At 56.2% G+C, this 13,461-nt stretch overlaps 1 protein-coding gene across 18 annotated transcripts in view; it reads right to left on the minus strand.

Moving 5' to 3' along the window:
- HDAC4 (histone deacetylase 4) overlaps window positions 1–13,461 on the minus strand; it is a 338,424-nt gene that overhangs the window by 16,253 nt on the left and 308,710 nt on the right. For 17 of the 18 annotated variants that reach the window (XM_049888576.1, XM_049888584.1, XM_049888582.1 and 14 more), the window contains 2 exons: window positions 6,119–6,237; window positions 4,586–4,719 (listed from right to left, as the gene is read on the minus strand). In XM_049888576.1, the coding sequence (XP_049744533.1) occupies window positions 4,586–4,719; window positions 6,119–6,237 (253 nt within the window). Of the gene's footprint in view, window positions 1–4,585; window positions 4,720–6,118; window positions 6,238–13,461 lie in introns of those variants that run through there. The other variant, XR_007518011.1, reaches the window with a different exon arrangement.

The following is a 13,461-nucleotide window of genomic DNA, read 5'->3' on the forward strand; positions in this document are numbered from 1 at the left end:
AAAGCCGACAGGCATCTTATTCAGGAAGAATCAAGGTTTTCAACTAACCAGCCTACCGGTGACAAGGAAGACTGCTTTCATCTTGAGCCGTGTGTGACCTTGGTAAAACAAACAGCCCCTTCCAAGCAGAAATGCTCAGGAGAAGACAGCTGTCCCGTGCCCTGCCCCAAATTCCTGCTCAGGCCTGCTCCTTGTCCTCATCAGCTGCCTGCATAGTTCTACAACGGTCAGGAAGCAGTGAGTCCGAGGTTCTAGAAGCCCCCGGCCAAGTGACCACACAGCTCCTCTGCAGTGGGCTGGAGCTCACCCCAACAGTGGGTTCCTCCTTTGCCCTGGGTCTGTGCAGTCTGGGTTCTCCCCCATCTGAGCTCAGCATCTATGTCGCTGCTCCACAGAGCCTGCCCAGGCTACCCCATCACCCCCAGACCATGTTCTGGGATGCGGGCCACTTGCTGGGCCCTTCCAGCAATATGTGTCTCCCAGACATCCACCTTGCCCCTGTCACCAGGCTGAACAGAGCCCCCGAGACCTGACCCTTGATGTGGACAGCAGGTGCTTGGGACATGGGTGCCAATCCTCACACAGGGTGTGTGCCAAATGAGAGGGCAGCCTGCAGGTTTGTTGTAAACTATTGAGCAATTGCACATTGTCTGGTGGGACATGAGTGATGGGCCTGGGGACAGTGGACACCCCCGGACACCCAGTTACCACAGATCTGTAACACAGGACACAAGGGTGTGTAAGCCACTATAGGCTGAAGTGTGTCCCCAAAAAGGAACATTCAAGCCCTAACCCTGACCCTGTGACCATGCCCTTGTTGGAAATAGGGGCTTTGAAAGTGTCATGAGTGAACATGAGGTCATTCCAGGGTAGGGTGTCTTTACAGAGACACAGAGAAGTGGAGAAGGAAGGACGCCACGCAAAGATGCATACACAGGCCAAGGCGGCTGTCTTCCAAATTTCTCGGCATAGACGAGTGAGCACCTCCAGCGCTGCATCTGTTTGTTGAAGCATCTCAAATTGATATTCCATCAGTTCCTGGAGCCTTGTTTTTCGCCAGTGCCTTCAGAGCGGCTTGGACTTCTTCCTTCAGTACCATCGGTTCCTGATCATATGCCACCTCCTAAAATGGTTGAACATCGACTAATTCTTTTTGGTGTAACAACTCTGTGTATTCCTTCCATCTTTTGATGCTTCCTGCGTCATTTAATATTTTCCCTGTAGAATCTTCAGTATTGCAATTTGAGGATTGACTTTTTTCATTAGTTTTTTCAGTTGAGAAATGCCCAAAATGTTCTTCCCTTTTGGTTTTCTATCTCCAGCTCTTTGCACATGTCATTATAAGGAGTGCCTGGGGCCACCAAAAGCTGGAGAGACAACAAAGGAACCTTCCCTAGAGCCTCCAGAGGGAGCAAGGCCCACTGACACCTGAATCCAGACTCCCAGCCTCTAGAACGGAGAGGGAGCACATGCCTATTCTTACAAGCCCCCTAGTGTGTGGTCACTGATCCATGCTCCCATGAACATCCTTGTGTGCCTTGAATCTAGGAAAGCCATTTTGTCCACAGGGGAAGAAAGGCTGCGGTCTCGAAGACGGGGTGAGGCGAGAGCTAACAAGCAGCTCTGGGATCCGAAGTGGGTCCTATGCCCCCCACAGCCCAGGGCTGGCCGCCCCAGGACCCGGGACGTGGAGCTGGCACCCCCATCCCTGCTGCTGCTCAGCCATGTGGACAGGCCCTAGGCCCTCGAGTCTCCCTCTCCCGGGCTAGGTCCCCCCTAGCACCTGAAATCAAGGTGCATCAGGAGAGAGAAGGGAACGCTGCAGGGGAATCTGAACCCTCCACACTCCACTGACAGGGCAGGAGGTAGGCGTGATGCCCCACCCATAACCAAAGACCTCTGGCTGGCTGAAGATTCCAGAAGGAACCCGTTTGGAAATCCAAATGGAAGGTACAAGTCAGTTCAGTGCCATGTACCTTGGACGTTCCACGAGTTGGAAATGACAATGTCACCGCAGCACCTCCTCCCTGTCACCACAGGCAAGGGGCACCAAGTCATATGGGGTGGAACACAATGGTCTCACCTCTGCTCTGCCCTATCTCCCCGCCCATACCCTCTCAGGCTGACACCCAGGCCACAGGTCTCCCCGACTTTGTCCTGCAGTGCGTGGGGCCCACAGTGCTGACCCTGGCCTGGCTTGTCCCATTGGCTTGGGCTGGCAGATGGGGAGCCAGACAGGGAGCCGGGCACACCAGCGGTGGTGTGAACAGGCCTGTGCCCCACAGGCTCTTGCGCCGGCCTTCCCGTTTGCTTTGACTTAGCTGAAGCCCACCTTGAAACATCCTAAAGACACTGTCCACGAGGGGAGCTGGAAGAGATGACAGAAACCCAGAACCCTTTCTGTCGTGAAGTTCCTGATGTGATCAACACATAAAGGGAAGATGAAGTGTGGAAAGGCGAGCACGTAGGACATACAGGGTTCTGACCATCTTCCCCTCCCCACCTCCTCTGGGGTCATCAAATTGCTCTGCCAAGTTCAGAGCACTCCCACTAAGCAGGGGTACGGAGACCACTCAACACGGACAGGCTGCAGAGTCTCAAGTAGGCACGACCCTGACCCCTCAGCCCCCGTGGCCGGATCTCCATACCTTGCTCCCCAGCAGACACACAGACAGATGTGGGTCCCATACTTCACTCCCCAGGAGACACACACACACAGACAGGTCCTGTACCTCCTTCCCCAGCAGGCAGACACACACACACACAGACAGGTCCTGTACCTCGTTCCCCAGCAGACACACACAGATGGGTCCCGTACCTCGTTCCCCAGCAGACAGACAGACACAGACAGGTCCTGTACCTTGTTCCCCAGCAGACACACACACACACACACACACAGACAGGTCTTGTAGCTCGTTCCCCAGCAGACACACACATACACATACACACACAGGTCTTGTACCTCATTCCCCTGCAGATACACACACACACAGACAGGTCCTATACCTCCTTCCCCAGCACACACACACACACACACACACACACAGACAGGTCCTGTACCTCGTTCCCCAGCAGACATAACCACACACAGACAGGTCTTGTACCTCATTCCCCAGCAGACATACACAGACGAGTCCCGTACCTCGTTCCCAGCAGACACACACGCATACACAGACAGGTCCTATACCTCGCTCCCCAGCAGACACACACACACACACAGGTCCTGTACCTCGTTCCCCCGCAGACATACACAGATGGGTCCCGTACCTCGTTCCCCGGCAGACACACACACACACACACACACAGACAGGTCCTGCACCTCGTTCCCCAGCAGACATACACAGACGGGTCCCGTACCTCGTTCCCCAGCAGACACACACACACAGACAGGTCTTGTACCTCGTTCCCCAGCAGACACACACACACAGACAGGTCTTGTACCTCATTCCCCAGCAGACACACACAGACGGGTCCCATACCTCGTTCCCCAGCAGACATACACGCATACACAGACAGGTCCTATACCTCGCTCCCCAGCAGACACACACACACACAGGTCCTGTACCTCGTTCCCCCGCAGACATACACAGATGGGTCCCGTACCTCGTTCCCCGGCAGACACACACACACACACACACACAGACAGGTCCTGTACCTCGTTCCCCAGCAGACATACACAGACGGGTCCCGTACCTCGTTCCCCAGCAGACACACACACACACAGACAGGTCTTGTACCTCGTTCCCCAGCAGACACACACACACAGACAGGTCTTGTACCTCATTCCCCAGCAGACACACACAGACGGGTCCCATACCTCGTTCCCCAGCAGACATACACACAGACGGGTCCCGTACCTTGTTCCACAGCAGACACACACACACACACACACACACACACACACACAGAGACAGGTCTTGTACCTCGTTCCCCAGCAGACACACACACACACAGACCAGACAGACAGACAGACAGGTCTTGTACCTTGTTCCCCAGCAGACACACACACACACACAGGTCCTGTACCTCATTCCCCAGCAGACATACACAGACAGGTCCTGTACCTTGTTCCCCAGCAGACACACACAGACAGGTCCCGTACCTCGTTCCCCAGCAGACACACACACACAGACAGGTCTTGTACCTCATTCCCCAGCAGACACACACAGACGGGTCCCATACCTCGTTCCCCAGCAGACATACACACAGACGGGTCCCGTACCTTGTTCCACAGCAGACACACACATACACACACACACACACACACACAGAGACAGGTCTTGTACCTCGTTCCCCAGCAGACACACACACACACAGACCAGACAGACAGACAGACAGGTCTTGTACCTTGTTCCCCAGCAGACACACACACACACAGGTCCTGTACCTCATTCCCCAGCAGACATACACAGACAGGTCCCGTACCTCGTTCCCCAGCAGACACACACAGACAGGTCCCGTACCTCGTTCCCCAGCAGACACACACAGACGGGTCGTGTACCTTGTTCCCCAGCAGACACATACAGATGAGTCCTGTACCTCATTCCCCAGCAAACAAACACACACACACAGACAGGTCCCGTACCTCGTTCCCCAGCAGGGCAGAGACGCAGGCTTCTGAGGCATCACAGATGGCCGTCAGGTCGTGGCCACCTTCCAGGGCCAGGACGATGCGGCCGCCGGCCAGGCCCATCAACTGCTTCGTGAGGTACCCGAAACCTGAAGCAGGAGAGGGAGATGCTAGTGGGGGCAGGGGCAGTGCTGGGCCTGAGCAGGATGAATGCACTTCGAGAAGCCGACACCCTGCTGCAGGCCTGTGGTGGGACACCAGGCCGTAATGGAAGCCAGGAGTCACCTTAACGAACGCTCCCAGGAACTTCTGCTCAGCTCCCCTTTGTGGTCTGGGGGAGCAGGAGTCAGGGGTGCAGTGCCCTGAGTCCACAATGCAGCAAACAGCCACACCTGGGGGCTTGGAGGAACGTTAAGGAGGGCCAGCTCAGCTGTTGCAGAGACCACGGAGGGATGAACGGGGCAGGCCCGGACAAGGCAGCCTGACACCCGCCCTGTGGCTACTGGCCCTTCAGCTTCCCGGAGCGGCCCCAGTCTCCAGGGCATGGCTACGGCCACCCACCGGACTCTGCCATCTGATGTGCTCGGCACACATGTGCACACATTCTCATGTGCACATGTGCTTGTGTACACACACGTATATGCACACATATGCTTATGCACACACACATGCTTGTATACACACGCACACACAATGCTTGTATACACACATGTGTACACAATGCTTGTGTACAGACACGTGCACACTCACATATGCTTGTATACACACACGTGCACACTCGCATGCTTGTATATACACGCGCACACGCTTGTGTACACACGTGCACACAATGCTTATGTACACACGTACACTCACACATATACACACGTGCACACACATGCTTGTATACACACACGTGCACATAATGCTGTGTACATACATGCACACTCACACGCATGGGTGTATACACGCAGTCACACACATGCTTGTGTACACACATGTATGCTCAAACATGCACACACGTGTGCTCTCACACACATACTTGTGTACACACACTTGCCCACTCACACACGTGCACACCCACTGCGTCCTGCAGGCATTGCTCTCCTGCATTAGGGGCATGGCCATCAGAGGCAGGCTGACTGTAGCTATTCTCCCTTCACGGGCTTGGGGATCTGCCCTCCCCCACCCCCGTCAATGCGGGGCAGCGCAGGGAACAAGAGCAGCCTCCTTAGGAGTGCATCAGCCCCGGGACTGGGATGGGCCCCACCACCCGCATCCCAGCCAACAGCACTGAGCTCCCGGCTTCCAGCCTGCAGAGCCAACCTTGTGGCCATGCAGGACCACGGGGCCAGCATGTCCCAGGCTCTCTGGTCTGCAGGCCCTGTGCTCTCCAGTGTCCCAGGGACTATGGCCGCCTGATGGCTGCACCGCCAGGCTTTTGTGAGAATGAAAGGGAGAGTTTGTGTGTTGTCGCTAAGGGCACTGGGGCAGGACACGCCCCAGGGGACAGGCAGCAGTGGGGCGTCTGAGGCAGCCACGCCCTCAGCAATCTGCGGCTCCACTTACATCTGGCGGAGAGGTTGTAGCCTCCGAGGGGTGTGGGGTGACCCTCCACTGCGTCGAAGCCTGACGACACCAGCACCACGTCCGGCGCAAACTCGACAGCAACTGGCATGACCACTGTCCTGCAGGGAGAAGGGTGTGGGGTCAGCCAGGGTCATGGCCCGGGGAAGGTCTGGGCAGGTATCAGAACTGGCCAGGGACATGGCCAGGAGGAGGACTGGGCAGGTGTCAGAATCGGCCAGGAGCATGGCCCAGGGAAGGTCTGAGCAGGTTTCAGAACTGGCCAGGGTCACGGCAAGGGGAGGTCTGGGTAGGTGTCAAAACTGGCCATGAGCATGGCCCGGGGAAGGTCTGGGCAGGTGTCAGAACCAGTCAGGAGCGTGGCCTGGGAAGGTCTGGGCAGGTGTAAGAACAGGCCAGGGGCATGGCCAGAGGGAGGTCTGGGCGGGTATCAGAGCCGGCCAGGAGCGTGGCCCGAGGAAGGTCTGGGCAGGTGTTAGAACCAGCTAGGAGCATGGCCAGGGAAGGTCTGGGCAGGTGTTGGCCAGGGACAGGTCTGGACAGTCACCAAGATACCCATGGTTCTTTGTGGCACTCACACCACCTGCCCACGTCCCCCTCCAGGTTAGCAGGCTGTGAGTGAGCGCTCACACTTACGTAGACAGAATAAACTCTGCCTGATCCTGGCTGACTTCACAGACACTTTAAAAGCCCAGACCATCACCCCGTATGACAGGTGTCTGAAAGCTATGGCCTGGGGTCTTCCCGGAGAGTGCTGCCTTTTCCACGTCCTGGATGTGGGCTGTGTCCTCACTCTGGGGTGGGGGGCAGTACCCGTGGCTCTGCGCGCTCTTGAGGCCCAGCCATGCCAGCTCCTGCCCGCAGGCTGCCGGGGCGTACAGCAGCCAGGTGGTTTCCGCTGTGTTTCCACCGTGAGAATAGACGGGAGAAACTAGCAGGTTAAACAAACGCCCAGCGAGCAGCTCAGGCGTGAATTTATCTCAGGGGAAGAGGAGAATGTTCTACTTGGGAAGGGGGAAAACACTTCTCAACACGAAACAGCCACGGGCAGTTTCCATCGAATAGTCACCTCAGCAGATCCGACAAGCACGCACTTCCATGTTACCGACTTTTGTGTTGAAGGACCATGCTCAGCAGTTTCGTGTGTAATCCAAGTCACCATGGTGCTCTACCACCAGACCACTGTGTCACCACACCACTGCTTTGCCACTCCGCTGTCACGCCACTGTCACCAAATTACTGTCCCACACCACTGTCATCACACTACTGTGTCACCATGCCACTCTGTCACACCACTGTGTAATCACACCACTGTCACCATGCCACTGTGTCACCACTCCGTGTCACTGCTGTCACACCACTGTCACCACGCCACTGTGTAACCACTCCATACTGTCACCACTCCACTTTCACCATGCCACTGTCACACCAGTGTAACCACTCCTCACTGTCACCACTCCACTGTGTCACCACTCCTGTCACGCCATTGTGTAACCATTCCACTGTCACCATGCCACTGCATAACCAATCCCATCACCACGCCACCGTTGCACCACTGTCACCACCCACTGTGTCACGCCACTGTGTCACCACTCCACTGTGTCACCGCCCCACTGTCACCACACCACTCTGTCACCACCCCACTCCACCACCATTCCACTTTGTCACCATGGTGTAAATGCAGCCACAGAGTGTGTAAACAGATTAGAGCTTTGTTGGGTGTTGACAAGTTGGTGCCAACTCATGACCCTATCTACCAAAGAACAAACCACTGCCCGGTCCTACACCATTCTTGCAATCTTTGCTATGTTTGAGCCCACTGCTGCAGTCACGGTGTCAATTCATCTCATTGAGGGTTAACAAAACTTTAGTTACAAAAAACAGGTGGCTGGCTGGATATGGCTGCATTGTGGTTTGCCCTGATGGTGCAGTGATTAAGGGCTATGACTGCTAGTTCTACTGTCCCATAGGGTCACAATGAGTCGAAATTGTCTCACCGGCAATGGATTTGGTTTGGTTGATTTTGTGGTTTGCTGACCCCTGCCCTAGGCCCTGCTGATACAACTTTCGGAGTGCTCTTTAATACAGGATGTAGGCCCCAATATTAATGTTTCCTCATACCCACTGGGCCTCTGCAACACAAACACAGTGGATTTTGCAAACACAGAACACAACCTGTGGCCATTTTAAATGGTGCCTCTGCTTCACAGCATACATGGAGCTATACGTGGCCACGGTGCAAGTCGGAGTCCTGACAGCGGCAGGGGTGCAGGGTGCCTGAGACCATCAGTGGCAGGGGTGCAGGGTGCCTGAGACCATCGGTGGCAGGGGTGTGGGGTGCCTGAGACCAGGGAGCCACGTGTATTCGTGTGCAGACACGGCACAGCGTGGAGCCGTCACAGAGCCGGCCCTTCAGCCAGTGGGCGTGGGGTGTCCTCCGAGGGGCTGTGGACCCTGGCGGGTGTGGGGTGTCCTCTGAAGGGCTGTGGACCCTGGCAAGTGGTGGATGTGGGGTGTCCTCTGAGGGGCTGTGGACCCTGGTGGGCGTGGGGTGTCCTCCAAAGGGCTGTGGATGCTGGCAGGTGGCGGGTGTGGGGTGTCCTCCGAGGGACTGTGCACCCTGACGGGCATGGGGTGCCCTCCAAGGAGCTGTGGACCCTGGTGGGCGTGGGGTGTCCTCCGAAGGGCTATGGACCCTGGCAAGTGGTGGATGTGGGGTGTCCTCCGAGGGGCGGTGGACCCTGGCGGGCATGGGGTGTCCTCTGAAGGGCTGTGGACTCTGGCAGGTGTGGGGTGTCCTCTGAGGGGCTGTGCACCCTGACGGGCACGGGGTACCCTCCAAGGAGCTGCGGACCCTGGCAGGCGATGGATGTGGGGTGTCCTCCGAGGGGCTGTGGACCCTTGCGGGTGTGGGGTGTCCTCCGAAGGGTTGTGGACCCTGGCAAGTGGCCGGTGTGGGGTGTTCTCCCAGGGGCTGTGGATCCTGGTGGGCGTGGGGTGTCCTCCGAAGGGCTGTGGACCCTGGCATGTGTGGGGTGTCCTCCAAAGGGCTGTGGACTCTGGCAGGTGGCGGGTGTGGGATGTCCTCTGAGGGGCTGTGCACCCTGACGGGCGTGGGGTGCCCTCCAAGGGGCTGTGGACCCTGGCAGGCGTGGGGTATCCTCCGAAGGGTTGTGGACCCTGGCAGGTGGCGGATATGGGGTGTCCTCCCAGGGGCTGTGGACCCTGGCAGGCGGCAGCACTGTAAGTCTGTGCTCCCCTCTGCCACTGGCTTTCCGCTGTGCTGGGTTTCAGGACACTCTTTCTCAGTTATCTTAGTGAAGTTCTCGTCATAGAAACCTATTCTTCATGGATTTTAAAGCCAAGAATGTTTTCAGAGAAAACCAGACATTTTCTGTGACACCATCTCGTTCACAAAGAACTCCAGCTGCCGCTGGGAAGTGAGCACACGTGCTGGTCTTTATTCCCCTGCTTTGAAGTACTGCTGAGCTATTTGATTTCTAATACCCCCCCGCCCCCGAAAGAAAAAAAAACTGTTAAGATTATTAAAACGAGCCAATACCAAGAGCCGCTCAAGGCAGCATGTCTACCCCACCGGCGCAGAATGCACGTGGCCCCATCCCGTGGCCCAGGGCACATCGAGACCCACGGCTGTCAGCGTTCACACAGTGGGATGTATGTACTCGCACACTCTCTTTCTTCCCTGGGCTTGTTTCGTTCTGGGTTGTAATTCCCAGCTCTGGTCAAGGTTAGGAAAACCTGAAAAGGCACTGAGACCACTGCCCGTCTGTTGGTTTGTCCTACTGGCACTGAGACCACCGCCTGTCTGTCGGTTTGTCCTACTGGCACTGAGACCACCGCCCGTCTGTCGTTTTGTCCTACTGTGGTGGCTTGTGTTGCTGTGACACTGGAGACTATGCCATCAGAATTTCAAACACAGCAGGGTCACCCATGGTGGACAGGTCTCAGGGGAGCTTCCAGGCTAAGAAGAAAGACCTGGAGATCTGCTTCTGAAAATTAACCAATGAAAATCCTATAGATCACAGAATATTGTCTGAGACACCAACCTGCTTATTTTGGATAGGCCATCAGGAGGGACTGAAGGCTACAGAAGGACATAATGTTTGGTGAAGTGGAGGGCCAGCGAGGGCGAGGGAGACCCTCAACAACATGGACTACCATAGGTGCCACAAGAATGGCCTCAACCATACCAACGATGACGTAGATGGCGCAGGACTGGGCAATGTCTTGGTCAGTTGTATAAGCCACCATGAGTCAGAAGCTGACCCCACGGCAGCTGACGATGACCAGAAATCTGAAAGGCACTATGTGCCGGGTGCTGCTCAGCACTCGGGGGACACCCCCTGACATGTCTCCTCACCTGCAGGGACTTGGTTTCTTCACCTGTGAAAAACTGGGGCTGAGTGAGGCACCCGACAGTCCCAAGTCTGCCCCTGCACTGGGATCATATCCAGGAGCTCTATGCTGGGCAGGGTATGGGTGGCAGGGAGCTAGAGCCAATGGCATCAGGAAAAAAGGAAATCACCTGGTGTCTTCCTAGAAACAAATTTCTTGACTAAAATCTAAGTATTTGCCGTCGGCTTTCTCTCAGCTTGTCACTCCGAGGTGAGTCTTGCCACAGGGTCACAGTGGCCACCTGAGGTCAAGGGGGCGGGCTTGGAGTTTCTGAGTCCGCAGATAGTGCTCGTCCACTCAGAGGTGTTGACGTGGGTCCCGAGGGGGACAGGTCTCCCAGAGAAAAGACGGGTGCTCCTCACTGACAGAGCAAAGGGCTTGGGGAGGGGCCGTCAGGAGACACTGTTCTGTTTCAGAGTGTTCTGGAACCTGGCTCAGGGGTGGGGCTCAGGGCAGACAGCACACTACCCCGCCTCCTGCAGCCTTCCTCCACGTGTGCCCGGTCTCTCTCCTCAGCTTCCCTGGCCCTTGTTGGGGCTCCCTGGAGATGGGGCAGGGTGGCTCCCTCCTGGTCCCTGCTACTTGCTGTCACTGTCTACCCTAGTCCTTACCCTTGGGGGCTCGTGCCCTCTGCTGTCCCTTCCTGCTCCTCCTGCCCGTCTCGCTCACTGTCACCACCCCAGAAAACCTGCTAGCCCCCCACCCTTGGGCCTCCTCGACTCCGTCAAGACAGGCTCCCGCCATCGCCAACTGCTGCGTCTCAGGGACTTCTGTGCTGACACCCCTCCCGCATGCTTCCAGTTCCATCCACAGGCTTGCTCCGCCTCAGCAATAGCGGGGGCTTGGGACTCCCACGTCTGTGCAGCCCCAGAGCTCCACCTTGGCCACCAACCCGCCCCTCTAGGGCGCATGATGGAAGGAAATGCTGCCCGGTCCTGTGCCGTCTCCGTGATCGGTTATAGATTGGACTGTTGTGATCCACAGGGTCTTCACTGGCTGGCTTTTAGAAGTGGATCACCAGGCCTTTATTTCTGGTCCCTCTTAGTCTGGAAGCTCCAAGGAAACCTGTTCAGCATCACGGCAACACCCGAGCCTCCGCTGACAGGTGGTGGCTGGGCGTGAGGTTCACTGGCCAGGAATCAAACCTGGGTCTCCCACATGGAAGACGGGATTCCTACCACTGAGCCACCATTGTCTCCCAATCAACTTTATAGTATCACATTTAAACCTAGATTGTAAGGTAAGAGTAAGAAATCCCCGCTTGCCTTCACATACAAGTAAGAAACTCTCACCCTGTCTTATCGTAAGAGTGACAAATCCTCACTCCATCTTAATGTAACAGTAGGAAACCTCCACCCCGTCTTGTCTCTGTGATGCTGGCAGGAGACTGCTCCATTCTCAGGAGCAGGTGAGTGAGGGGTTAAGAAAAACGTGCCACTGTCTCCGGCCAGGCCCAGTGCACAGCCCAGGGACTTCAAAGCAGATGTCTGGTATGGCGACTGGCTTGAATTAAGGGCCCTTCTCCACTACGCGTCTCAGAACCTGGGGAGAAAGTGCCTGCTGCTTCTGGATTTCATTAGGGGCAATTTTCTTATCTTTTCTTCATCCTTGGGTTTGATCCCCTGAAAATGCAATGTGGCAGGCGATGGGCCGGCAGCTTCACAAGGTGCTGCCGGGATGGGGGGGGGGGCTGGTCTTGAGGGGCCCAAACGAGGGAGGCGGCGCAGAGGAAAGGGGAAAGTGAGCCCGTGACCCTTCTTCGCCCGCTGGTGCCAGGGGACCGTAAATTGTAAACTTCAAAGTGCTATTTTCCATTAAAATCAATAAAAACAAAACCCTGAAACAATTTTCCTTTTCAAAGAGGCTATTTAGGCTTTAAAAAGTTCACTTGATAAGGTATCGTCATGTCCAGGCTTGGCAGGAGATTAAAACAGAGTTTCAAAAACAACTCAGAAAGGAAGTTGTGTCTTAACGGCTGGCATAGGGTGGGGGGGCCCAGAAGGGGAAGGGAGAGAGATGCTCAGGGCAGACGCTCCCACCCCCATCCTACCCCCAAGAACCTGAGCCTCAACTAGGAGGTGCCCCCAAGCAGAGCCCACCAACTGAAGACCACTAGAAGGCAAGAGCTCTGGGGCACTACCCAGCCACGTCCGCGGGTCTCGCTCTCTGCACCAGACTCTGCGCTTTGGGCCGAGGAAGGGTCAGTGTCTACACTGTTCCCACACTGGCACACTTGGCTTTCAAATGGTAGGAGAGGCTGACTCTCCGCTGGGGAGAGGACGATGAGGCTGGCCATGAGGCGCCGGCCTGGAGAGACAGCGGGATACTCCCAGCTGGTATGGCTGCACTGGGGTCAAGGTCCTGAAGCTGATCTGTAATCATGGACGTGACCAGATTCTTAGGTGTCTATCTGCGGGGGAGGTCCTTGTCCCTTCAAGCAGGCAGGGAGATTGTCAAAATGAGATAGCATCTGATCAGAAGTAGGAAAAGATGTGGGTACCAACCACCGAGGTCAGGGGTCGGACTGACACAAGTGAATTGGGGTCTTCCAGTGAGCTGAAGAGGCCTCCCTGCATGGCCTGCTTCCTGTCCTCATGTGGACACCACCACAACTGAGGTCCCTCACCTCTGTGCACCCTGAGGGGCTGGGGGTGACTGTACTTATTGGCACTGGCTCTGGGCTAGCACCGGGCTGGCCCTTCACACCCCAGAGCCCAGCCACCATGCTGGCTTGCGAGACACCACTTTCAAGACAAGCTCACAGGTGCTATGAGGGGCCCGTGACTTACTCAGCCCCTAGAAGCACGTGGCTGAGTTTGGGTCAAAACCCAGATGTGTCCCTCATAGACTCGTCCAACACGAAGACACATGCCGGCACACACAGACATGTGAGTACACACCTGCGCACA

The sequence above is a fragment of the Elephas maximus genome, chromosome 6, assembly GCF_024166365.1.
Source record: "Elephas maximus indicus isolate mEleMax1 chromosome 6, mEleMax1 primary haplotype, whole genome shotgun sequence".
NCBI lineage: Eukaryota > Metazoa > Chordata > Mammalia > Proboscidea > Elephantidae > Elephas > Elephas maximus.